The sequence below is a fragment of the Syngnathus floridae genome, chromosome 16 (genome assembly GCF_059516105.1).
Source record: "Syngnathus floridae isolate MCC-2025c chromosome 16, RoL_Sflo_1.0, whole genome shotgun sequence".
Lineage (NCBI taxonomy): Eukaryota > Metazoa > Chordata > Actinopteri > Syngnathiformes > Syngnathidae > Syngnathus > Syngnathus floridae.
Window position 1 is genome coordinate 7067405 of NC_142428.1, and position 26443 is coordinate 7093847.

Sequence of the window (26443 nt, forward strand, 5' to 3'; positions counted from 1 at the left end):
AAGGAACACATCACACAAAGAGCTGCAGACCACAAATTATCAACATTATGGCGCACTGAGAACCTTTTAGGAGCAGCTCTTATGCCAATTTACTGTGCAGAAATAATAAAATTAATTTTAATGTATGCTGTGAATTTGAGTGGAGGGTTCGCAGCATAACTTAAGCTTGCGGTTTTTTTTATTACTCTTTCTTTATATATCAGGTAAAACAAGTTTAACCAATTTGTTTAGTTTGATAGTTTTATGCAAATGTTCCAAGGTGCTCCAGAAGGGGGTGCATTACAATAATGTACAGTTACAAGACTTTCAATAGGACAGTTATGCACACAGTGGTCCCTATAAATAGAACACATACAGAATTACTGTCGAGCGGCAGACCGCATAGATCATTCTTAAATCGACCTCTGGCTAAGGAACACACTCTGCTTTAACTCTGGGAAAAACATAACGTATAGTGATGATGCAGCACATCAAAATTATTGATACAATATACCTCGACGGTCAAAGGGATGCATTAAGTACTTCACATTCCTTACACCTAAAAGCTGAAAAAAAACAAAAGGAAAAAAAAAAGTCCTTCCACTTATCAAAAGTGCTGCAGTTGGAATTTTTAACAAGGTACCCGTGACCTGCTCTGCTTGCATGATCTGAAGAATTACAGCAAATCCAAGAACTCCTGACTCCAAAAGAAATGACTGGACCTGACAGCAGCAGATTAAGTCGAGCGGAGGCTTCTCACAAGTACAAATGTGACCAAAGCTGAGCCCATCAACGCAAAAATAAAATCCACCAAATTACTCATTAAACCAATGAGGATGTCGTCATCAACTTTATGCTTAAGTGATCATTCATTTACACCAAAAGCACACAATATCTTGACTATTTGGATGTTTCCTCATGATCCATTTTCTATAGTGCTTGGGTGAGCTGGAACCGACCTCAGTTGACTTTGGGCAAGAGTTGGGACACACTCTGGACTAGACACTAGTCCATTCACATTAAGGGCTAGGCCAGCGCTGAAGTTTGCGCCTCAGAAAAGCTGTGCTAAGCACTCTGCTGGATTTATGTCAACAATTTTAAGGAAGTAAATCAAAACACTTGTTTATTATTTGTATTATAATGTGAATGTTTATTTTCACCCCATCAATGAATGAATATACTTTTTTCATCTTTTTTTTCTATCATATTTATCAATGAATGTATGTAAATTTTTTTCATCTTTTTATTCTAACGTTCATTTTAACCCTTTCAAACCACTTCCAAATACAATCTAAAGTAGCCCTTGAGCACAAGTTTGCACAAGCCTGTCCGAAAAGGATTCAAAGCAGCAGTGTCAACAATCGGTGTGCAGTAATAACCGTGACAATAAAAAAGTGTGCGTGTGTATATGCATTGTGGGAATTGGGCTTTCGCGCAAACATGTTTTCCCCAACATGGGTCTTGAACAAAAGGGGTCAACAAAAACAAAAAGGGGGGCGGGGGTGAGGGGGATCAGCTTGGCTGCATGTGTCAACGTGAAGAATCAAGAGCCGGCCGGCAGGCTAACATTAGCAGATGCAAGCCGATGTTGCGGGCCAGCAGAACCGAACCGAAGCAGCCCAATTGCCGCTGCCTACTGCCGCCCATGAAATACAAACAAAATGGCTTAAACAATTTGCTGACATGACGTGTGGATTCCAGGGGACTTACCTTGGGCTTGTAGAGCCACTTTCGAAAGCGGTTCATCGTTACCTCGCCACCTTCCTTTTGTCACCGAGCCCTCGTCCGCTTCTCCGGCAGTACCTGTATGCCTGACAGCTTCGCTCCGCTGCTAAGCTAGCTAGCGACGGTGGCTTAAAATACGAGAAAATAAATCAGATAAAACAACGTGCAGTAAGTTGTTCTAATGCTACAAAATGGCTCGAAAGGAAGACAGTCACGATCCGAGGAGACAACGACTTATTTCCGCATTTTCTCGTCCTACGGGGTTTGTCGCTTGTCATCCCCCGTCCTGCCACTTCCAAAGTCTCGGGCTTCCAGCAGCGAGTGCACTGGCCGATGTCTGCGCCTCTCGCTGCACGTCCGACGTTACTTGCTGACAGTCACGTTGACAACATTCACCTCCCACTTTCACAGGAAGTGATGCATTCAAGTACCGATCTCGAAACATCGGAAATCACAAAAACCTAGATTATAACCCATTTTATATGCGTTCACTTATGACGGCAATCACTTTTGAAATCATTTTTTCATTTGAGAACCAGCTCAAATAGATATTTTGCGAACAATGAGTTCGTTTTTAGGTTTTTAGATGAAATGCGGTGAAATTCATACTCTGTTTTTTTTCAACTGGATAAAATGCATTTCTTTATGTGAGAAAATTAGCTGAGAAAATGCTTTTGTGTACAGTGTAGGCTCAAGGAAAATCAGATTAGTTTAACCAGATTTAGCTAGACACACGATATATTGTGAGACTCTGTGGTCAAAACTCGTTTTGAATAATCTGCTTTGCTCTCCTAAAAGCCCAGTAAAGTGAAGTCACCTCGCATTCCTGAAAATAAAATTGGGGCTTATCTCCTGCATATAAATTCCTTTGTTTAAACTGGGCGAAATGGCATGTTTGAGGTTAATTTCGGCATTGTAAATTCCAATGGTAAAGGAAGGCAGCACAGGGCTTTACGTCATGAAACATGACGTAATTATTGTTATGACCGTGGACAAAGGATCAAAATATTGACAGCTTTGCTCATCCAAAATCCGATGTGTTAAACTTGAGAAAGGATAATCCTGTGAAAACACAAACATTTTAAATCGTCTGTAAGATAAAGAATTGCCATACACGTGTTTTAAGGTTCATCTGTTTACATTATAGTCGCTACGCAACCCGTCACCACGACAACAAGGAAAACAAGAACACTAACGGCGTTCAAATCTTTGTCTTTTTTCTTTTATTTTTTAAGGCACGTGTGTATTAAATGTAAATATAGTTTGACTCCGCGTGTTTAATTGAACTTCTCACTCGTATTTTTTTCCAGCTCTTTGTGTAGGGCTTAAAATGGCAAAAAGCTATGGATCACTTGTCAAGAAGGCCGTTGTCCTGATTGATCAGTTCCCAGCTAGCAAAAAGGATCTGGACGTCTATATTGAAGATGCTTCAAAAGATCTGGAGGCAAGCCAATATGATCATATTAAATTTCAGTCCAAAAACCTTTACTGTAAATGTTTTCCAGGACATGGAACCTCAGCGTCAGGAGTTTGTGCTCCTTACTGTTTCGGGATGTATTGAGCAAAAGAAGATACTGGACATAATTATCAATTCCTTCTATAACCGTGATGGAAGAGACTTATCGAAATATTTTCGCAGCCAATTTGTTGGTAAGTTAAACCAACTAGTCATTTGAGTTTGACATAAAACCAAAATATTTAAATAGACATTTGCAATATGTTGTATTTATATTGCTTTCAGTGATCTGTTATCTCAGTCTATTCCACCTTGATGACATTGGACTTCGGGCTTTTAGCAACATTGTTACATCTCTGAACAATAATGAAATCATGCACAGGGTAAGAATATAATTGCACCGCAAGATCCAATCTGTTGTGGAGTTTTTTTGTAAATTGTTCTGTATTTGTAGTTCCTGAGTTTCTTCTTTAGAAACCTCACCACTTGGATAGGAACAGAGTTGAGTTGTATCTATGAGTCTGAATTTGCGAAGAACCACTGGCTTTACCCACTGCTAAGGTGCTACAAGCAGTCAATGAAAACTTCACATAAAAAAAGCAGTTATTTGAAGTCTTTTGTCATTTAGGAAGCGCTCCAAGATTGAGATGTTCCTAAACAAGCTCGTAGCTGATGAGCACTCTCCATCCAAAACCACTAAGCCTATAGGATTCTCTTTTTGTAATCGTAAACCACCATCTCGACCTCAGCCTGAGATCTGCTCTGCGCCAGAAAAATACAGGCCAGTAAGAAGTGTGAGTATGTTATCTTATATTTTTCATAATGACAATCAAAACAGTTTATTAAATTTCACAATGGCAAGTGTGTGATGTGTTTACCAGTTCTGTGATTTTTCTAGGTACCAAACAGCATGTACACAATTCCCAAAGAGGTTCAGGTATTAGATGAGCTCAAGCAAAGGAACCAACAAATGACAGAGGTAATGCACATTTTGTCATTATCATAAAATTATATTCTATTTGCCACAAATTGTGTTGACATATTTCTGTTCATGACTAAAGGAGCTTCTGTATGAGGCTAACTTGACGGCATTTAAATGTGCAAGACCACAAAAGTCTGAACAAACAAAGGTATAAGCACTTGCTTCTGATTTCAGCAGTGGGTGGGAAAAAATATTCATTACTACCATTCAAATGTGTAATGTAGAGAGCCATGGCCAAGCTAAAAGAAGAGCTGGACTCAAAACACAAGTTCAATAGAGCTTTTAAAAGTCAGCCTTTTCCAAGTAATAAGGTGAGAAATGCAGCATTAGTGGTTAAAAATTCTGTATATTTATTAACTTGCTCTACAATTGTTAGAAAACCTGGCCAGTGAAACTCAACAGTGCCACAATTCTGCGACAGAGGGCGCTACATGACCGCAAAGTGGAGGAAGAGATACAGAGGTAAAGCTTGACTATGATTTAAATTGTATTTAGAAATGTAGTTGCAAACTAAGAAAAAAAAAAACCGCAATGCAAAACAAAAATGAGCATTTATTAATATCTAAATAAAAATAAATACCCTCTCTAGTTTTTTAACATTGAAGTTAGAAAAAAGCTTTAAAGGTGTATTTATTTCATTAGTTCCGAGTCAATACATAAGGGAATTAATTATATTACTGAGAAAAAGTAATTCAAATTTTTTTTCTTTGTTGACAGGATAGAGAATCTGGCGGGAGGGGGCTATGAGCCCTCTTCTTTTCTTCAGTGGCAAAAAGAAATGCGCGACAAAGACTATCAAGAAAGGAGCGCAATAATTGATCAGAAGCATGCGGACGCACTAATCAACCATCTTGAGATTGCTATGGACCGCACAAAAGCAACAGAACTTAAAAAGAAGGCTGCTCAGCTCAAAAAGGAAGAGGTTGATGCATTAACCTCTCACAAAATACGAGATCACACAATGCTTTTAATATTAGCCCGTCTGTTTTCATGGTTTTCTCGCAGATGTCTCAAATAGAACTGAAAAACGCACAGAAAAGAATTCAAGAGGTAAACGAAAAGCGAGACTTGGTACAACAATTGTCAGAAAGCTGTAAAAAGAACCCCCGAAAAGCAAAAGAGAATCTGAAGAAGGTCAAGCAAAGTGTCGGTGAGCACATTCCTAAAAAGCGTAAAGCGCATTAATCAGCGTTTCCTATTCAAGTACAATCTATTTTACTCCTTCACAACAGCAAAGCAAATCTCAGAATATTCTCAAGCGCTCCTTCGTCAAGCCCAAGAGGAAGCACAAGCAGAGCTTGACAGGAAGTTTCAAATCGTCAATGAACTCCACACAATTGAACATTGTCCTGTCAATTGGTTCAAATTTGATGACACAGAGGTGAGTGTTGAAAGCATGTCATTAAAAGTTGATTATGTATTACATTTCACCTCTTGTATTATTAGACTGCAGGTCATGAGCTGCTCGGCGAGATGTCCCACGCTGAGCTGAAGGAGCGTCTGAACTTCATGAAGGACGCAGACATGAATGAAGTGCGGAAGAAACGAGATTGCATCCTAGAGGAGAAACAGAAAAAGCAGAAGCTGCTGTTGGAGGAAATGGACAATATTAACTTCCATAATAAAGTCATGGGAATGGCTTCTCTTCTCAGGTCAGCCGAATGTGACCCTCCTCCGTCCCACTAAAATTTTGAGGAAATAATTAAAGGTGAAGTGTAATTTTGTTATGTTACAGGACCGAAGAAGAACGGGAAGCCGAGCTTAGACAGCAGCAGATTCGAGAGAAGACAGTCATGAGACGACAAACAAAGTTGGAAGAGAAAAAGCAAGAATATAAAAAAATGATGAAAAATCTAAACAAGACCAAACCAAAGCAGGCAGCAGTAATTGAAAACACAGAGACCCAAACCAAAGCAAGCATAAAATCCAAATCAGTAAGTTAGTTGTCGTTGCCTTGTTCCAACTACAACCTTCTCAATCTTCACTATTTGTGTGCCTTGTTTTAATAGGCTAGATTGAAGAAGAAGATCAACTGGGAGCAGTTGGAGCAGAGTTTGGAAGAGTATATCGAGAGGCAAGACTCTCAAGTTGTATCTCAGAGAGAAACAACCCCAAAATAAATGAATTTGTAAACATACAAAGTCTAAGTCTCCATAATACCAAATTACCATAATAAACCTAATGTGCAGATAACACTAGCCACACACACACAACTATTAATAAATAAAATGGGACCACTCACAGGGGTAAAGTTGGTCAGGAAAAGACATTACCTGGGAAAAAAATACTACTAAAAAGGGTCACGCATTAAGATGTCATCAACCATAACTAATAGCTTAGTGCCCTCCAGTGGGCGGAAGAAAACTCTACAAAAACAAGACATTTGCCGGTTGGGAATCACAGAAAAACTTGTTAAAAATTGTATAATAATTAAAAACATATAATATAAAATATATAATTTATACAATATATAAAAATCCCAGCGTCGTCCCTCGTATTATAGCTATCAATACATATATACAATTTACATATTGTGCTGAAAATCTCCAAGAAATTAAACCTTTGTCTTAGGTATTGAAGTTCTTACCTATCAAAAATTGTATAATAATAAAAACATATAATAATATAAAAATATATAATTTATATAATATATAAAAATCCTGGCGCCGTCCCTCGTATTATAGCTATCAATACAAATATATACAATTTATATATTGTGCTGAAAATGTCCAAGAAATAAAACCTTTGTCTTAGGTATTGAAATTCTTACCTATTCGGACCGAGCTGTCACAGTCGATGATGTTTTCGCAACTTTGCGTGCAGCACGTGATCCCCATACGTCTGTAAACAGATTTTATTGATCATCATTTCAATCAACCTAACTCGATTCGACACTTTTAAAGTTGATGACGTTCAAATTTCTCCTGTCATGACACATATTCGTGTGATGCTGTCACCTCATGATGTCGTCCAGTGCGATCATAATAAACAAAATTAAAAATAGCAAAAATGAAGAGTTTTCAAATTGACAAACACTTAGAAACGATCCCTACTCTAATTATGCAGTGCCGCGCCTCTTCGCTCATTAGGGATGGCGAGTAGACGAATTTCCCATTGAACCCGAACCCAACGCAAAACGTCACAATTAATACGTAATATGACCTACAATTTTTATTGTATCGGATATTTGATACTTCGACGTCTCATGACGTTCCGTCAGCCGTTACGTGTCTCATATCAACCGTATGTGTTGACATTGTTTCCTATTCTAACTTTAGATAATTTCACAAATTTGTGTTGATGTTGGACTAATTGTGCAAAATGGAGCAAAACTATGGAGAACTTGTGAAGGAGGCAATTTTCCTCCTCGACAAGTTCACTGCAGGGAGAGCAAGTTTGGATGATTTTATAGAAGATGCAGCAAAGGAGCTGCAGGTAAATAAAATGTGATCAAGTAATCAAGTTAATTACACATCTTAATTATTGGAACTTTATCAATACTACTGGATACATTTTGTAGGACATGGAACCCGAGTCTATGAAGTTCATTCTTGATCTCGTCTCTGGATGCATCGAGTACAAGAAGTTACTGGACATTGTCATCAATCCTTTCGTTGGCCAGGGTGGCAAACTTATATCCAAACGTTATCACAACCATTTTGTTGGTAAGTGTAAACTGCTACATTTGTAGTGATTTTAAATGTCAAAAACTGATGTATTAATGTTCTCTTTTTTTTAGTCATCTGTTACCTCACCATATTCCATTTTGATGACCTTGGCCTTAAGGCTTTCAGCAATATTGTCAAATCTCTGGACATTAAAAGCATGCACAATGTAAGAGTATTACATTAAAATCAGTTAATAGCATCACGTGCACAGTAAGCTATTATTAGAATGTGCTTGATTTTAGTTCCTGAGGTTCTTCTTCATGAACCTCACAACTTGGATACAAGATGAGTGGAATCGTGTCTATGATGTTGCATATGTGAAGGACCACTGGATTGACCCCTTGCTCAGGTGATAAAACGGAATCAGCGAAAACTTTCAAGGTATGAAACGCGAAGCTGTGAATAACTTTTGTTCTGTAGGAAGCGCTCCGAGATTGAACCACTTATGGAGAAGCTTGCTGCCAAAGTGTCTGGAGGAATGCGCTTACGCAAAGCTCCACCCAAAACTACTGACCCGATGGAGTTCTCCTTTTACAAACATAAACCATCATTTCCACGTCAGCTTCAACTCAGCCCTCCACCGGATAAACACAAACAAGTCAACCCCATTTGTAGTTATTAATACAATTTAATGTATTTAATGCATTTATGTTGTCTATAGAAGTTTTTTTTTAACTTTTCTGCATAATGATAGTTTGTGATGGATGTTTCATTCCTGTAATGTGTGCAGATACCTGGCAGCACATACAGGATTCCAAGATTGGCCCAGCTCATAGAAGAAATAAAACAAAGGAACCATGAAATGTCTGAGGTACAGCAATTGAAAGTGTCTAAATAATCAATACGAAAGGTATTCATTCATTCATTCTTTCTGTTGATGGCTGAAGGAGCTGCTATATGAGGTTAATTCAAGAGAGTTTGGATTTGCAAGACCAAGAAGAACAGATTGCACACAGGTGTGAACCCAAAATACAAAATAGATATTAATATTATTAATTTGTCATATTGTTAATTTTCAATATGTTCTTTCTGAACGCAGCGACTGATGTACCAATTAAGAGAAGATATGGAATCAAAAATGCGGTTGGAAGCATTTAATGCTAGGGCACCTCCTCCCATAGCTAAGGTGAGAAGTTCCTTATTATTCTTATAGTTATTCAGCAATTTGACCTATTTTTTTCTTTTTTCTTTGGTTCTCAGGATGTCCTTCCTTTCAAACTCAATACAGCAGCCATGCTGAGGCGGCGTGTGCTCCATGACCGCCAAGTGGAGGACAAGCTGCAGAGGTGACTTTATCAATACATAACTTAAATGCAACTTATATTATCAATAATGATAATTTCTCTCCCGATTTGTGTAGAATAGAGAATCTGGTGGAAGGAGCAAACGAGCCTTCAGTTTTTCTACAGAAGGAGAAGGAAATGCTCGTGAAAGACCATCAGGATTTTTTGGCAAAGATTCAGCAGAGGCATGCCAATGTTATTCTGAGTCATTGGGAAACCGTTTTGGCCCGTGCACAAAAAGTAGAACATAACAAGAAGGCTGCGCGGATCCTACGAGAAGAGGTAAACAACTTGTAAAAGAACAATTAAAAAAAAACACAGACCTCCAAATTCGCACACATTATCTGATGCTGATGATTTTTTTTGCTACGTTGCAGACAGTTAAGCGGACTGAACAAAAAGCCCAGGAAAAGTTGGAGGAAGAAAAAGAAAAGAAAGAATTAGTGCAACAAGTGACAGAGAGTCACAGCAACACCCAAAAAGCTACAGAGAGGGTGAAGAAAGCCAAGCAGAGTGCCGGTACGCATCTTCACGTCACTTCATTCGTTCCTCATATCTGATTTTAATGGCTCCATCTCATTTCAAAATTGTAGTCAAAGACTTTGCAGTGTACAATCAAGAGATTGTTCGGCAAGCACAAGAGGCGGCCAAGTTAGAGCTTACCAAGAAGTTGGAACTCATCAGTGAAATCCACGCCATGGAATGTTTCCCCAACATCCGATGCAACATGTTTGATCGTACAGAGGTGAGTCAAAGGGAAGATTGATTTGAGCTAACGCGTCACCATTTTCTCTATTTTCCGTCAGATTGCAGGTCACGAGCTGCTGGTGGAGATGTCCCACGCTGAGTTGAAGGAGCGTCTGTTCCTCATGAAGGAAGCAGAGGCGATTGAGCAGAAGAAGAAACGAGCCATCATCCAGAAGGAGAAGCAGAAAAAAAAGAAGCTGCTGCTGGGGGACATGGAGAATATCAATCTCCACAGTCGAGCCATGGCGATGGCCACCATGCTCAGGTCAGTGAAATGGATGGATGGATGGATGGATGGATGGATGGATGGATGGATGGATGGATGGATGGATGGATGGATGGATGGATGGATGGATGGATGGATGGATGGATGGATGGATGGATGGATGGATGGATGGATGGATGGATGGATGGATGGATGGATGGATGGATGGATGGATGGATGGATGGATGGATGGATGGATGGATGGATGGATGGATGGATGGATGGATGGATGGATGGATGGATGGATGGATGGATCTGCAGTCGTGGAAAACGACTTGTTTATGAAAAGGCACATATGGTGTGTTGCAGGAAAGAGGAGGAGAAGAAATCCAAGATGGAATTGCAGAAGACCGTAGTCCAGAACAAAAAAGTCTTGGCTCTGCAAAAGAAGATTGAAGAGGTGAAGAAGGAGTGTCAAAAACTGAAGAAAAACGAAAGTAACCAAGCCAAGACATCCAAGCATTCAGCAACACACCCTGATGGAACCATAAAGACCCATGGCAAAGTGAGTGTGAAATCCACAACAATAAATGACTTGTTGTCTTTGTTTAGTGTTTGTGTTACGGTTGTCATGGTCATAGAAAATAATGACTTCATGTTTTCACAGGATGGATTAAAGAAAATCAACTGGGAGGATTTGGAGCAATGCTTAGAAGAGTACATCGATAGGAGAGACTCACATATTATTTCTCAAAGAGGAGGAGCTCCCTCAAGAAATATATTCAAATGAATTCCATTTTATTTGTGGAGATTCTTACAACACTAGCAAGTTATATGAAGCCACGTGAAAGATAATATGAGACAATATGTTTGCCACTGTTCGACTGAGTCATTGAGTTAACAGTGTGTTTTGTTTATTATTGCACTGTATTTGCATTACAACACCAATAATAAACATTATTGTTTGTTTAAACACAGCAAAATACTTTTCAAAAATCGAATATCTACAGATTCTTTTATATTTATATAAGATTTCTTTTTTACAGTTGTAGGCTTCATTCAGAAAAAATATACAAATTAAATGTATGATGATAATAATATAATAAGTAATATATAAATAAAACATTTATATTTGAGTCTCTAGTGCATCTATAAAATCCTGTAAATTATTTTATTTTTGTATCGAAATTGCTAAACCATATGTACAGAAAGTTTGTCATCGCCTCTTTCACCATCATTTATGCATCAAGTCAGTATTTTCTTCCCATACAGAAAAAAAATGGGTCAATGAGATCTTAAACTCTCTTCAAACTGCTGGGAAAAAAAGACGTGGTGAATGCACCTCGAATGGATTTACCTTCCACATTAGCACTCCTGCTGGAAGCCTTGCGTAAAAACCCAATTCAACCAGTCTCCCTCCCCCTTTTTTTCCCCTTCTAAAGCAAAATCACATGATTTGTATTTTGTCATATGACGCCAATGAGAAGTCCAGTCCCACTTCAAGTGAGTTTCGCTAGGGGAAAAAAAAAAAGTTGTCAGTGATTTGTCAAGAACCAGATGATGCTGTAGATGAATTTTGAAGAGGAGAAGAGTTACGGACCATCGAGAGGAGGATGGACCCTTGGGGACCTTTGCCCCTAATCTCTGCCTTTTGCTTCATTGGTGAGTATTTATGTCTATATAAGAATTATAAACATGTCTAGCATGTTTTTAAACCGTACTCATGTTCCTATTCATATGCATGGCCTCTATTTTCCATATTACTGATTTAGTTGAAGTTCTTGCTTTGTAAATTAGTAAACTAGAAACGTTGTAATGCTTTACATTGTTAACAAAGAGGAACAAACAATGAAAAGTGAAATCCATGTGTTATTTCGATTTGCCTCATTTCCTCCTATTATTTATGAATCTCGATTCATATTTGGAGAATTGTTGCCAGTCCAATTATGGCTCCAAATCACATGATCCTGCCTCTCTGAATAACTGCTTTTCTTGAGGAAGATGGTTTCCACTCAAGCACATGGCTAATGTGATTACCCACACAATGTGCTCTCTTGTCTCGCTGATGCGCTTATACCTACTGGTTCTACTTTCCGGCATATATTCAGCCTTAAACTGGAAATAAGTTTTAGTTATATTTACGGTTGTATTTTATAGACAGATGAATGTGCAGCAATTTGAAAACAAATATTGAGAGTTTCGATTCAGTGCGTCACAGGACTGAGTCAACCTCCTGCACACTCCAAGTCACCCTCCAAACATATTTGTGTTGCAGGCATGGTGATGAGTCAAACCACACCCACTCCCGCTGCCACTACTCTGGTAGAAAATGCCACTTCTCTGTTGCCAACTTCCGCTCCAGTCAGCAGCACCACCCCCAGTTGCTCTGCATTCAACATTTCCAACTGTGAGCCCTGTGCTCCCGGATCGCAGTACGATAACGGTCAGTATAGCGGATCGACAATTTTTGGGAGCAGAGTTGATATTTGACTTTTTATTTTTAGGCACCCTCTTGTGTGCATGCTGCTCTGAGCCTGGGCTGTGTCTATTTCCTGGAGCCTGTCAACCCTGCACTGTAGGCTTTTACCAGCCCCTGGCTGGACAACAGCAGTGCCTGCCATGTAGGCGAGGCTCCTACACAAAGTAAGATCATCGACGACTAGCGTTGGGAGGAATACTAAGGCAAAAATACTTGAAATTCACTTCACTGAGTATCAGAAACTCACTTGTAATTGAACTGGGTGATTTCAAAAACAAGTTGGTGTACTAGTAAGTAGGAGTGAAATATCTTTTATAAACGACATGCAGATTTTTTTTTTTTTACTGGGAGTAGCACAGCACACTCTGGAATCTTTGACCGGGTTGATCCCTCCACCCAAAATTCTAATCTTATTAATTTTTTGACAGTTTTACCGGGAGCCCACTGTGTGTACCGTGTCCCGCTGGAACCTTCAACAACAACACTGGTGCAGACAGTTGTGCAAGTTGCTCCCCTGGTGGGTTTCTAGAACAAAAATAACAATCACGACAGAACTATTAAATAGCTATAGACATTTGAATCAACCCTAAATTGTATTTTGCAAGTATGTCTTCCTTGGTCCATGCATAACTGGTTCTATAATGTGAAGAAATGAGCGTGACTGTGCTGCTTTTAGGTTTCTTCTCCTCGCTGCACAGTTCCACATCGTGTGCACCATGTTCAAGAGGGAGTTTTTGCAAGTAAGTCTCCAGAAGCCTCTGCTATGCAAGATATTTATAACCGGTGTGAAGATTCGCTATCGTTGTCAATCAATTTGAGCATCACATATTGCCAGTGTGGTGTAACCTATGGGAATCGTGAAAAGATGGTTTGAGTTTTTGTCAACTGTATTAGTTAATCAAACTCCTGTCAAAAATATTCTTTCTCTCGAAAGCTCCTCTGGTTGCTCCCAATGCCAGACGTGTCCCGGTGGGTCAGAGGCATTGCAGTCTGCAGCAAAAGATTGCACTCCATGTCGGCCAGGTTCGGCTGAGTTTCTGTATAAGAACTGCAACAGTCGAGAGCTTTAATAGTTGACGTGATTTTTGGATTTTGGACAGGGATGCATAAGGGTCCTCATCAGACAATGTGTCAGATCTGCAGCAGTGGCTCCTTCCAAATCCACTGGGGCCAAGAGAACTGCGATGTCTGCCCAGAAGACCATTACTGTCCAGTCAGTACTTCTCATTCTCCCACAAAATTATAGACTATGCATAGACAGACCAAAATTTTAGGACCACTTGCATACTCGAACTACAAATACATAAGGGTTGACAAGTAGAAATCTTGCGACTAACTGGCAACCAGTTCAAGATGCAACCACCGCTTGACCAGACAATTAAATAAATACTTCTACTTCTGTGAAGGCAAAATTTGCATTGGATTTCCATTGTGCAAATGTTGCTGATGATATCTATGATTTAAAAGGTTCACTCCAGGCTTTGTTATGTTCCCAGAGTCCAGACGTGAACCCCATCCATTGTCCGAGCGATGCCTTCTGTCCACAGGGCAGCTCAGCTCCAGGCTACTGCATGGAGACTTTCTTTCGCAAATCGGGGGACGCATGTGAACTGGCCCCAGTCACCATTGCTTTACTAGTAATCGGAGGAGGGGGTAAGTTGTCACCCTGAAAGTAACGAAATGGCATATTTTATTAAAGCTCAACATCCATTAATTGCATCTTTTTTTTCTTCTAGTGGCTCTACTCTTCATAATTATAATGGTCCTACGCAAAATGAGAGACACAGATGGGGAGCTGAGTGCATCCCGTGCGCCGCTATTACGCAAAGAGAGGCCTCAAGGTCGCTATTATGGAATCCCCTGTGATGCAGAGCCTGTGTATGCTGGCTGGTGAACCAAAGGAGAGCCCAAAAGTGGACATACTGTACATTAAGTGCATTACTGAAGCATGTGTTGCCTCTTTTGTGAGGCATTCTAGTTTGATAGGTTCACAGTTGTCAAACACTGTCCCTTTTGTAAGTGAGCTTATTGGATTAGGAGTGTCATGCTGCAAAAGCAGATGAATGCCAGGACTCGGTGGGAGCCTTTCCTTTCTCATAAAAAGCACTTCTTACTGGAATAATTGCTTTCCCTTGCACTCGTGTGTTTGTTTCTAGACTTGTAGGTGCAACCAGCAGTTAGATGCTCAACGACAGCATATGGATCATGATGACAATTTTTTTTTATGCATCTCAATGTAATTCTTTATTTTGCCTAAGTACGTTTTTTTAAGATGTTTCTATGTTTAAAAAAAATAAAAGGTCTTCAGCTTAACATTTTAAGTTTTTTTTATGAGTCAAGAGAATATATACAACATTACAATACACACACAAAAAAAGCAGCTCAACTGTACGGCGTTGTCACAAAGCTACCGCTAGAGGGTAGCATTCTGTTGTGTTATGCAAATTTTGGTCCACGCAGGCTTCTGTAGTGACGTATTTATGAAAAAAACATGGCGGCCCTCTTGGCGAGGAGCCTGTCAGGTATGTTTTTATCCTTAATTTTGTGAATATTCACGGGGTGTAGTACTTACGTTATGGTACTTACGTTATGATATGTCTTTAAGTGTGCAGGGAAGGAATGCTAGTCTTTTTGCACGGAAATCCTTGTGCACTCGGTTGTCGTTCTCACATTTACATGTCCTTGTGCTTGGACAGGCTTGCTGAGGTCGCCGTTATCTGCTTCACTATGCACTCGAACAACAAACGTGGCTCGGCTGTCCGGCTTCATCCAAAATGCTCCCCGTCTTTGTGTCCGTGCCGCCCCGGCTATATGCGCTCCACTTCCTGCTGCAGTCCGCCAACCACCTCGGTGTGGCCTCCTCCAAAGGTAAAGACTAGCAATTTACGGTGCATAGTCCACCATAGAAAAATCCCTTTACAGTGAATAGGTAATGAATGAATGGACTCTGAATACTATTTTGCAGGGTGTCTGCTTTTATTCCCCCTTTGAGTCAGCAGCCCAGCAGAAATCTGACATACTACAGTGTAAAAAAAGGTAAAAGGAAGTCTGTAAAGTCTGTCACACAACGGTTCATGAGACTCCATTGCGGACTTTGGATACGTCGCAAGGTATGATCCTATTTCTGCATATTTTTGTTTAACAAAGATCTAATGTTGGTTTTTCCAATGTCATACACAGGCTGGATACAAGAAGAAATTGTGGAGAAAGAAACCGGCCAGACGAAAGCGACTGAGGGAGCATGTCTTTTGTAATAAAACGCAATGTAAACTGTTAGATAAAATGACAACACGATATTGGAAAAGGAGGAACTGGTTTGTGGATGATCCATACCAGAAGTATCATGACAGAGTCAATCTAAAGTTATAATTCATGTATTGGCATCTTGCTTCAATATGTAACTACAGTCATTGCATCCATTTTTGTGTTTTTTCAAACACAATCGAAAACAATAAAGTCAGTCACGTAAAACATTTGCCTTGTGTTTAATGGCTGTCAAGTGATTTGAACCAACAATAAACCGTCATCACACATCACTGCTGCTACCTTTACATGTAGCGCACATCAATTTGAAGTCATTCTGGCCTGCCAGAACAAAAACTCTTAAGATTACCCTGCAAAGTGGAAGCATTTAATAATATTGACAGATTCACATTAATTCACATAAAAATTCCATTCAAAGCGGGGCTGGGGAATTATTTTTCTATCAGTGACTGTTCACATTTTATGTCTTCCCAGGGACATGCAACATTTATGAGCAATTATAATGTAATCATCAAAAACATTGTCTATTTTGAGTATTTGTGGGTTAAGTGTTTTGGGAACATGATCTTTCTCCACCTTGCATAGGAAGAAAGTTAATTCTAATACTGATACTAATGCTGAAACACAACTTTCCCATTATTTTTTTTTTTGAAATCACATCCATTTAAAGGATATTCGATGTGCATGGCGAGTGTATCTACAACATCCTTGTGAATGGCGTGGTGTGTAAACAAGACAGTTGTACCTGAGAAGCTATTGTGTCAGCATAAAAGTTGTACTGATGACAAGAAAACTACAGACAGCCGTACTCAAATGCTGCCAAGGCTCAGTCACATCATAAAGTATGAAGACAAAATGCTGAGAGGTCCGTCAGGGTCATAAATCAAGATTACCTCTTTCAGTACGGTACAGTAGTACATTTCAGTTGTGAGCTTTTTAGTAATACTGAATTATGTCCCAGGCAGCCTCTCATTAAAAAAACACATACAGTTTATATGATGAAATTGGGAATCTGCAAAATCTCCCTCAAAAAATCCACAGTAGAGATGCTCAAAATCGAAAATACAACCTAATGCTTTAACATAAGTGATATTGTGATTTGCATTATATGACCTAATAAATGACCAAAATAAGGGTTACTATAGATTGTCAAAATCATTCACCCTTCTGTGAAAGTGACGACTACCGTGATGGTTGAATCAATTTCCCCACAATATTCAAATTTAATGAGACGCACCGGTGCATGATCCTTTTTTAAAGTCAATATTTAGAATTGAGGGCAGTGGTTGATATTTACTTCATAGTGCAAACAAAATGAATTAATGTGAACACGATATGAAAAAATAGTTAGGTCCAGAAATATTGGGGGGCTCACTTTCATTTTCCCAAATTGCTAAATCCAAAATGGTAAATGCCATATTTTTGTGAAAACTGTCAAAGTCTTCTAACATTCCAAATTTAAACTGTCCCAATACTTATGGCCCTAACTGTACTTATGTGATACTTAATGTTTCCCATTAAGGCTTTACTAAAGGTAAATATATTAACCACGGCGACTTGATGTTTTTGATCTTTTTAGGATTCACATGATTTTTTTCTGCACTTTTAAAATTTTTATCGACCCATGGCGACTTACATGACCGTTGACAAATGAGCTGCAGTACATTCTGTAGCACAAACTAAAAATGCACGGCGAGACACACATGCAAGTGCCCAACCAAACCTGACAGAGAAAAAAAAAAAAAAACACTGTACACATAATAACCTCGAGCAGGTCTGATCAGCATGGAGCTCTCGCTTGTTGTCCTTATTTATCATAACTATCATATCGACATGTCATCAGAGGTCACTTTGGTAAACCGAATTCCAAAGCAGTGCCGCTTCAGTCACGTAAGGTTCTTTTTTTTTTTTTTTTTGGGACAAAATTACGTGTTGCAGCAAGCTGGAGGCAGCTGGAGGCGTCGATGTGCATGGCCCACCCGCTCACATGGCTTCGGTGTTAGAACACACGGCGCTTCTGGATCTCGTGAAAGGCCTTAAGACCCTAAGAGGAGGCTACAGAGGGAGAAAAGCAAACATCAGCCACATGATCAAGAAAAGCACTTGATGGCTTTTATCAACAATAATGAAAGAAAAAAAAAAACTCTTAGATGAATTTTTTTAAATTATTATTAATTTTCGAATTAAGTAATTTAAAAATTGCCCTATTGATTGAATCACATTTGAGTGCAACATTAATTTGTAAAATTTTGCATTTTCTGAAATGCAACATTCTTTTATATAATATTAAAAGATCATCACCACTCACCTCTTTTCATAATAGATTCATAACGAGTTCTGCAAAGTTCCTTCTCCATTTTTACAAAATTTAAATGATCTAAAAAACATATTGATGTAAATTTCCAGCTGTATATTAATTATTTAAGAAATAGATTTCTGCAAGTGTTTTTTTTTAACAGGAAATTCATTCTGTCGAATCATTAAGACAAACATGATACATAAAACAAATATGTGGTGAAACACACTTAGTCAATCCACATCAATACATTCTTTCGATTTGACCTTTACATGCCAGATTTCCAAATGCAGTCACACACTGAACGACAAGTCCAATTCGACCTCACTATGAGTGAAGTGTTAACAGCTGCAAATGCACTAAAGCATGGAGATCATTTAGTGACACAGTGTTTTAAAACAATTATTTAAAAAAAGCCACTGCGTGAGTGGAGGATCACTCAACGGGGGGGCATGTTAGAGGCAGGCGGCAGCTGAGCACTCGTAGTAACCAGGCAGACCGGGTACCTCGGGAGCTTTTCTTTTTGCGAGCTCAAGCTGAGGAGAGTTTGAAGCCCCCCGCGCACCCTTGGCTCTCTTCTCTTGCTCCTCCAGATCTGGAGGAGTGGGAGAAGGCGTGGAGGGTGGGGAGGGATCAGGTGTCAGCATGTCCTCTGGCTCTCTTTGGTTTAATCCCAACACCTCATAGTCAGTCATGTCAATATCTAAAAAGGGTGGAGGTGAATCATGAATTCTGCCTTCAACTTTCTGACTGACTGATTCTTGTGATTGCTCAAAGTGATGGAACCAATTTTAACCATCAGGGACAAAAAGTTGATATTAAATTCCCTGTAAACAACAAAGATGAGACGTGACTATCAATTTGCAAAAGTGTAAATGTCTTTCCATGAGCGTGACATTGAGCTCAAGCAGTGAACCCGCTGCTGACATTTATCGTAAACTAAGAATAGACTTTGAGCGTATGTGAAAGTAACTTTATTGGCAGCTAATCCCATGAAAATGTCCTGTCAGCATAAAAACTAAAACGTTTGAACCTATTAGTCGTCCTCCACACTGTGCAATGACAATATCTTGAAAGCTTACTTTGAAGCCCTAACCCTAGATTGAAACCCTATTTTAAACCCTAACCCAAGGGTTTCTTTTTATGGGATTGTTATTGAACATCTTTTGAAATGATATTCAAAATACAGTCTAATTTTAGCGACACAAGAATAAAGAGAAGAAAAAATAGAACAATAGCACCAAAGAAAAATTGTTCACATGATGTTGCATAAGGAATAAATCCCCTGAGCAGCTACTGTAGTTTGTGAGTGTTATCACAGGACTCATTTGCCCAGTCCAAACAGGAAGATGTGCCAGGGGGAGGTTTAAGGGGGAGTTGGAAAGGGGGGGCACTAAAGAAAGAAGAGTGAACCAAACAATATCTGGATACGTTGAGCGCAAAAAAAAAAAAAAAAAAAAAAGGTTCTATACCTGTTTTTATGCTCTCTCTTTCTCACCTTTAGTGCAACTCTCAGACTTGCTCCGCATCATGGTGCGTGCCCGGTGCTGAGCTGCTGCTTCCACTCTCGTTGGTTGGGCGGAGCTGGCCGTGTCCGACTCGTACGCTGCCAGATCTTGCATGCTGAAACTCCTCAACCTGTCCGTCAGAACTCCTTGGCCCTGGGACAGGATAGAGCAGGTTGGAGATAGAAAGTTCCATTTGAAATGTGTATGCAAATTCATACAGTGAGTGATTCAATTGAATATTTAAAGTTCAACTCAACAGCCATCTAATCCGAATTGACAGAAAAATAAATCACTTTCTGACTTAAGCACTTTTAGGTCCGAACAAAACCAAAAATGTTCAGAGTCTGCAGTACCTTTGTTGCAGCCATGACTGCGGCGGTGGCGGCCACATTCAACCCCTTTCTCCCATAATGCACCAGCGTGTCATAGCTTTTGTCCTTGGCTTGGCAGATGTAGTCATCAATATCCTGGGACAAGCCACAAAACAATAAAACATTGTGTCTCTCGGTGAGAGTCATCTCAGATCACAAACTCATTCCATCACAGATGCGGACATCAGAAGTGAATTAACACAAAACCACATTTTCCCGAGATGCTATTAATGAGAGGAATCAATAGCATAGACCAAAACCATGGATGATGTCACTTTCCCTTGGACAACAGGAAGTGGCCAAACAAGTTGTGAATGTTCACCTTTTCTTTAGAGGAAAGAGTCGGGTGGACAAACTTCCTGTAGAGCACACTGGAGCCTTTAGTGTACGGCGACAATAACCACACCACAAAGGCTATCTTCAGTTCATAGTAGAAAGGAACCCTGGTGTGAATGCAATGACACACAATCACACAGTCAAGAGGTTTACCGCTCACAATCACTCGTAGTCATAGTACATCAAGACTACTTACCAGCAAAGAAACATATCTGTGAATGCTTCCACAGATGTAAATAGGGCAAATATTATCCAGTACATCATCCATTTCACCTAAAACACAGGAAAATTAATCGATGATTACCAAGATAGATAAATAATAATTTGCAAAGTTTGTCTCAACTGTTAAATTTAGTCCCTTGACACCAATGTACTACTTTCCTATAAGACAAGTATTTATGCCATCTTGTGGCATTTTGTGGCATTTCAAAAACAATGAATACTGAACCGTTAATTAAAAACATAATGCACTTACATATTCCTTTACGTCTTTGGACTTGACGGCTTTATAAGACGAGTAGGCAGGATAAAGCGTACCGAACACAAGTCTGCAAGAAAATGATATTAACATGGAAAATTACATTAGGAGAATATTAAAAGATATGAATCTACATACGTGAACAGAGCATGTATTAGTTGTGGAAAGGTAAACATTGTAGTCAATGTTAATCCCACCACAATATTAATTTATGGAAGCTAATTGGGAACTACTTACAATGTTATATCCTTTCATGCCACATGAAGCATGACAATGTCTCTATGTCATAATGATGTAACAATGACGTCATCGTGCTTATGATAAAGTTCCAAATGATTAGTCAGACATAGGTAAGCTATGTTGGGTTTTTTTCTTTCACCCTTCCCCACCCGAATGTGCAAAGTTACCCTGCGTAAAGACACCTGCGACCCGGCTAAAGGCGCACCGTGGCCCGGCCAACAGCTGAGGACGAGCCGATCAAGTTACTGACCCACATGCACTCAGCACAAATAGAACCCACTTGTCGGGAGATCACCATTTTGTCTACTGTACGTACACATAGGCTTTAGTTTGGGTTAGGCCACTGTGAATGAAAAACTCATGTAAATTTAATTGGCTTTTTTTTTTGTGAGGCTTCGCCCACCCTGCAGCATGATATGGCGCTCCCTCATTACAGGGTTAAATAAACTTAGTAGGAATAGGAGATTTTATTTCATTTGTGTGAGGTAGGGAGGGGTGTACATTTCTATGAACATTTATTCTTTTCGTGCTCTCAATAACATGGTTGTAACCTGAGAAGACTGACCCATCCCTTATTGTGTTTTTCCTCCTTCAGGACATCAACACGTTATTATTGAGTAACCGCCCAGTCACATTGGTCCTTCGCTTATTTGGCTAATGTATCGTAATGATAACAATAACAAAACACCGGAGAGCGTCAGGCAGCGACTAAACGCTTGATAAAAATAAACAGGCCCACCTCTAGCATTCCTCTAGGTCTGGTTCATACCAACCAGTGACATTTGCATTGCATACTACCAAAAAAAGCAAGAAAAAAAGCCTTCCTGCTTCAAGATTCGAAGGAGACATGTCGAGCGTCGCCTTCCAAAAGGCAACAAAACAAAGCAATTTCGTAATTACCGTCATGCTCGCGAGTGAAATATTTTTTTTAAATTAATGACTTACACCACAATTCTGGAGATGATCCAAGAAACCATTGCGCTGGAGAGGCGACAGAATGCGCTGTCTGCTGCTTAGGAGGAGTTTCCTCCTCCTGATGGTGATGATGACAGGCGAGTGGAAGCGCCGGGCACGAGCACAAGCACGAGCAGACACGGACGACGGGCAATACTCCGTGTGGCCACAAGAGGCACTAGTGCAACGTACGAGGCACGCCTTCGAACATATTAGGAGTTGTTTAATACACTGTGTTTTCAATTTTTTTTTAGCAAACTCCAGGTTATAATAACTACACAAATGTGGATATATAATTTTAATCTGCAAAGAAAAATTACATTTTTACCAAGCTATATTTCAAATTGGTTTAAGGCATGTCACGTGCAAAAGAGAATAATACTTTAGTACTCATATTGAAGTTTGTAGTAGTGTAAAAAAACGCTTAATTTATATAAGAATGTAAGCAAATGTATAGAAACAGCTCATTATAATGCATTGTTGAATCAAAACCGCACTAGTTTAGTTTTCACATTACAGTGTAGATGTTCCTAATAAAATTATTATTTACTTATATGTGTCATAAGACTTGGATTTTGAACAAATGGTGCTTCTGCGTAGGACTTAAGCTCTGGTGCCACTTCTCACTTGGAATTTAGAAGCCACTAATCAAGTAATGTTTTGTTACAGTCAAACACTAGCATTCACTGGAAATATTGTCCTGACCATTTTAAGAGAATTGCTTTAAAAAGAGGGGTGTCTGCATTTGCTTTTTTGAGCAACACCTAATACAATGAAGATTGGAGCTGTAGAAGCCAGTCTAAAATCTATCCTTTGTACTGTATGTGAGCTGCAAATTATTAATGTGGGTCAACCCTTGGGGAATTGCAATATTCCTTGGGGGATTGCAATATTACTCATTTCAGTCTCATTGTCCTTAAAAGTTTATTTCCTTATTATTTCACCCCATTTACATAGAAAGTAAATATACATAAATTGCACTTACACAATACAGATTCCCTGTACAGCCATTCCAGTGCCTTTGCACGTTGTTTTTTTTTCTCATTTATGAAACAAACTTTGGACAAGCAGTTTTGACGCTTAAAGAACTAGTTTGGGGATGTATGCGTGCATTTTTATGACAGGTATAATTAGTATAGTAAAGACACTGTACAGAAGTCTTTAAAAAGACACGTACCCAACAACTCTAGTGTTTTAGATAACCAAGACTAATTAGTGATGTGAACATTTTAATGACCACCTAGTCAATGGTGAGTTGGAAACAAATAACCAACAATATCTTGATGTCCATAACAGGACACAAGAGGACTAAGATGAAGCACTATAGGCACAGTAGGCTTTTCATACTTACATTATTTACACTCTCGAACCTTCTAATTGTCTTTGGATAGTATACTTACCAAGGATTACCATTGATAATAAAAAAAAAAACTTTTGACCAAATCATAAGTGACATGAATGACCCACAAATATAACCCCAGATAATACGCAAACTAAATTAGAACAAGTCGCAGAGAGTACTACTCAGTACTGCTGTATTGTCTCAAAAAAATACCAATTTAGCTTCGAAGAGCTTCCAGTCTGGACTGCATTTGTTCCATGTCTTCCTCAGACTCATCCTCTGAGACTGCGGTGGCCCCTGAAGGCATCTCGGGCAGAGCGTCTGTGACTTTGCTGGGTGCTTTGCCGAGGGCTCCTAAAAACAAAGCAAAGCATCCAATAAGAACATTTATCCTGGAATGACCAAGTACCCAATTCTCATTTAATGCCTATAACCACTTTTTTTTTTTTTTAATTTCTAAATACATTGATTACCATAACACTGTGTTAATATCCATTAGCCCATCCATGACATTTTGCTTTATATGTTAGCATTAAGATAGCAGACGTGAGATTGTATGGTTAAAATTTCAGTCTCTAAAAAAACGGATTCTATTTTGTTCTGTGAAAAACGAGAGAATTAATTTAGTTAATAATAAATTTAGTGGCCTGCGCTGATTTTGTGAAGCCCACAGACATGTTGTTACCTGCTGTGATCTCAAAGAGGATATTGTCAACTTCCTCCTCAGCCGCCTCTTCCATCTCCTCTCCATCTTCCATGCTCTCAAATGTGTCCTCCAGCATTTCCTCAATGATCCCAGCCTGGAAAAATAAAACATAAGTCCTTCTATTTTGACAGCGACTTTCGATTTACGGTGCTCCTGACATAAGCGGTTTTGAGAATATAAACCTGACAAAATAGGCAAAGAATTGATTTGAGGCGATACGGCTACAGACCTTCATCATCTCCTTTGATAGATCTCGCATGGTGGCTTGAATCTCTGGGATTTTGACGAGGCTCTGCATGGCTTTCATCACCTCCGTGCTTTTCTGCATGGAACCGGCCACACGCAGTAAAGCTAGAAAAAATAAGCAAATACAACCTCTTTGCAGGCATTTGTAGAAATAAAACAGAAGTGAGATGCGCAACTCACAAAGCTGATTCTTCATGCTGAGTGTCACGGAGTTGAGTTGAGCTTTCGAGGAATAGAGCTTTGAGATGGCTCGTTTGGACTGAATCATCTCCTTGGCGAGAATCACACAAACATCCCTCTGACCCTTTTTGGCAGCATCTTTGATGGATCTCTTTACTTTTTCCTCTTCCCTTTGAATATCTGGAACAAAAGATGTGAATTTATTATTTGACAAGAGCCTGAATGTACACTGTAACAGTCAGTTCAGAAATGCAAGTGAATCAGGTCACTTCCAAATGTGGATAAAAGAATCAAAAAAACAAAATGGACAAAAATGATATAGAACCTTTAACATTTTGTTGCACAAGCTCTTGAGGCAAACAATGCAATTAGTTAACATGTCGTTACCTCTAATTTGTCTGTCGAGCGATCTTGATTCCTTCCTGATTTTCTGAGTCCACTCATTTATCTAGACAGGATGGGCCAAAAGTAAGTATATTCATTTTATTACACTTCCATTTGTTACAATTATACAACAATTAAAAAGGAATTGAAGTTAAAAAAAAATTGCTTCAATATAATAATGTTTTAACGCGGCCACCAGCCCCATTAGGCTACACCCAGTATTCTGATTAATAAGGCATTTAAAAGGACATCATTGTAAGTGACATCATGACCTGAGCCCTTCAGGACTGTGATGTCATTTTCAGTCGACAGTCAAGTGGCAAAATGGCCACCTCTGATATGAATAAAAACGGGTGCATTTTGCTGCATCATTCATATTCCACAAACACAATATTAATCACAATGCTGCGTTTAGATTAGTGAGGGTGCATAGATCATGTTATTGTGAAGATCTTTGACTTGATTTCTGCTTTAAGGATAAAAAATGCTCTAAATGTCCTTCAACACAGCAACATTGCTCAAACTTTAACTGACTCGTTTCAAAAAAATCTTCCCAAGAAGTATATACTGTGTTATAAACGTAGAATGCACATAAAATCATGTTTACTACCATACATTTTCACAACAATTGTCCAAGTCAAAATGTAATTGCCGTGCTTTGTTACAAATACAAAAAGCGGTTATCTTGGTGGAAGGGCTCAAAATCATGTTTGTTTACATCGAGATGATTGACAGCTGCCTATCTTAGATGTTAGCTTGGCTAACTAGCGTGCCACCTAAACATTTTATTTGTGATCGCAAGGTCTTCTCATTGGGACACGGACGTAATTACACATAAATTCAAACAAACATGAATTTACCAATTAGCTATTATGTGTTCGTAAAGGGCGGTACCGTGATTTGCTGAGAGCTAACGTTAGCAAAGTTAGCACTATCATGTTTGACTATTATCAGAGGCTTTTCAAGAATGTCACCCGGTTGTCTCATGGTCAATCCTTACCATCTCTTTCGGTGGCTTTTCCTGTGTTTTCCCGAACAGTCCCATCTTAGCCAATATGGCTTTAATATTGAGTTATTATCTTACTTGGTGGAAGTAGATAGCTCCCTGGAAACAATATAGGACTTGCACTTCCTGTTTTTGTTCAGTTGGCCCAGTGCGGATATAAAGGAACAGTGCTTTATCCAGCAACGAGGCAAAGGGATCGTTTAATCAAAAGCTAGCGAATAAAAAGACAAAAACGACGTTGGTAATCTTGGGTTTGATTATCTGCCTGGGTAAATCTCAGCTCAGAAAAAAACGTGATGGAAGACTTAACACCGGACGAATCCAAAGGAACGAACGTAAAAGCCAATTAGCATTTTCTTTGTAAGATATTAAATGATCAATGGTATTGGTTACATTCAGAAGTTATTGATATACATAGTATTAACTGAGTTACTTTATTTTAATTAGCATTATAATAGCAGACCACGGCACAAGTCAAACTGCAGCACTCCCAAAATGAACAGCACGTTATAGCTCTTTATATCAATTTATCTTGGGGAAAAAAAAACAACTCAAGAAAGCAAACACTACTCCAAGTGATTTTTTTTTGTTTAAACATTTTTAATCGC

The 26443-nt window shown here is 39.1% G+C and overlaps 7 protein-coding genes across 10 annotated transcripts in view; 4 read left to right on the forward strand and 3 right to left on the reverse strand.

The window, feature by feature from the left end:
- Positions 1-5685, reverse strand: part of zfyve28 (zinc finger, FYVE domain containing 28) — a 19106-nt gene extending 13421 nt beyond the window's left edge. Inside the window, exon 1 of one of the 3 annotated variants that reach the window (XM_088400240.1) lies at positions 5574-5685. In XM_088400240.1, coding sequence (XP_088256366.1) covers positions 5574-5600 — 27 coding nt within the window. In that variant the 5' untranslated portion in view covers positions 5601-5685. Of the gene's footprint in view, positions 1-1689; positions 2127-5573 lie in introns of those variants that run through there. The other 2 variants (XM_088400239.1, XM_088400238.1) reach the window with 2 other exon arrangements.
- LOC148385396 (cilia- and flagella-associated protein 99-like) lies at positions 2713-6283 on the forward strand. Its single transcript, XM_088400242.1, has 15 exons — positions 2713-3148; positions 3210-3354; positions 3446-3543; positions 3615-3721; positions 3789-3954; positions 4059-4139; positions 4222-4290; positions 4367-4453; positions 4519-4604; positions 4860-5064; positions 5148-5292; positions 5375-5523; positions 5589-5794; positions 5878-6076; positions 6152-6283. Exons 1-15 carry the CDS (start codon positions 3035-3037, stop codon positions 6260-6262), a joined length of 1968 nt encoding a protein of 655 aa, XP_088256368.1. The 5' UTR covers positions 2713-3034; the 3' UTR covers positions 6263-6283.
- On the reverse strand, positions 3954-22108 carry reep1 (receptor accessory protein 1). 2 transcript variants are annotated; one of them, XM_088400244.1, is made up of 10 exons: positions 21963-22108; positions 20775-20847; positions 20496-20572; positions 20286-20406; positions 19946-20059; positions 19583-19745; positions 18591-18787; positions 15111-17843; positions 6913-6983; positions 3954-5699 (listed from the first exon to the last, which is right to left on the reverse strand). In XM_088400244.1, exons 1-8 carry the CDS (start codon positions 21992-21994, stop codon positions 17772-17774), a joined length of 849 nt encoding a protein of 282 aa, XP_088256370.1. In that variant the 5' UTR covers positions 21995-22108; the 3' UTR covers positions 3954-5699; positions 6913-6983; positions 15111-17771. The 2 variants fall into 2 exon arrangements, with proteins under 2 accessions (XP_088256370.1, XP_088256371.1); XM_088400245.1 differs by lacking the exons at positions 3954-5699; positions 6913-6983; positions 15111-17843; positions 21963-22108 and adding an exon at positions 20916-21028 and having other exon boundaries at positions 17946-18787.
- Positions 7161-11181, forward strand: LOC148385398 (cilia- and flagella-associated protein 99-like). Its single transcript, XM_088400241.1, has 15 exons — positions 7161-7577; positions 7663-7807; positions 7882-7976; positions 8053-8159; positions 8231-8408; positions 8541-8621; positions 8698-8766; positions 8850-8936; positions 9011-9096; positions 9171-9375; positions 9471-9612; positions 9687-9838; positions 9900-10105; positions 10415-10610; positions 10713-11181. Exons 1-15 carry the CDS (start codon positions 7464-7466, stop codon positions 10833-10835), a joined length of 1986 nt encoding a protein of 661 aa, XP_088256367.1. The 5' UTR covers positions 7161-7463; the 3' UTR covers positions 10836-11181.
- LOC148385399 (uncharacterized) lies at positions 11533-14837 on the forward strand. The gene is made up of 9 exons (XM_088400243.1): positions 11533-11707; positions 12321-12488; positions 12550-12688; positions 12953-13041; positions 13201-13264; positions 13459-13547; positions 13625-13737; positions 14021-14177; positions 14261-14837. Exons 1-9 carry the CDS (start codon positions 11659-11661, stop codon positions 14416-14418), a joined length of 1026 nt encoding a protein of 341 aa, XP_088256369.1. The 5' UTR covers positions 11533-11658; the 3' UTR covers positions 14419-14837.
- Positions 14925-15997, forward strand: mrpl35 (mitochondrial ribosomal protein L35). The gene is made up of 4 exons (XM_088400246.1): positions 14925-15046; positions 15221-15392; positions 15490-15634; positions 15705-15997. The coding sequence occupies exons 1-4, from the start codon at positions 15016-15018 to the stop codon at positions 15891-15893; spliced, it is 537 nt and encodes a 178-aa protein (XP_088256372.1). The 5' UTR covers positions 14925-15015; the 3' UTR covers positions 15894-15997.
- A 768-nt stretch (positions 22109-22876) lies between the features above and the next one.
- chmp3 (charged multivesicular body protein 3) lies at positions 22877-26365 on the reverse strand. Its single transcript, XM_088400653.1, has 6 exons — positions 25830-26365; positions 24833-24893; positions 24446-24625; positions 24249-24370; positions 23999-24113; positions 22877-23667 (listed from the first exon to the last, which is right to left on the reverse strand). Exons 1-6 carry the CDS (start codon positions 25872-25874, stop codon positions 23531-23533), a joined length of 660 nt encoding a protein of 219 aa, XP_088256779.1. The 5' UTR covers positions 25875-26365; the 3' UTR covers positions 22877-23530.
- Between the last annotated feature and the right edge of the window lie 78 nt (positions 26366-26443).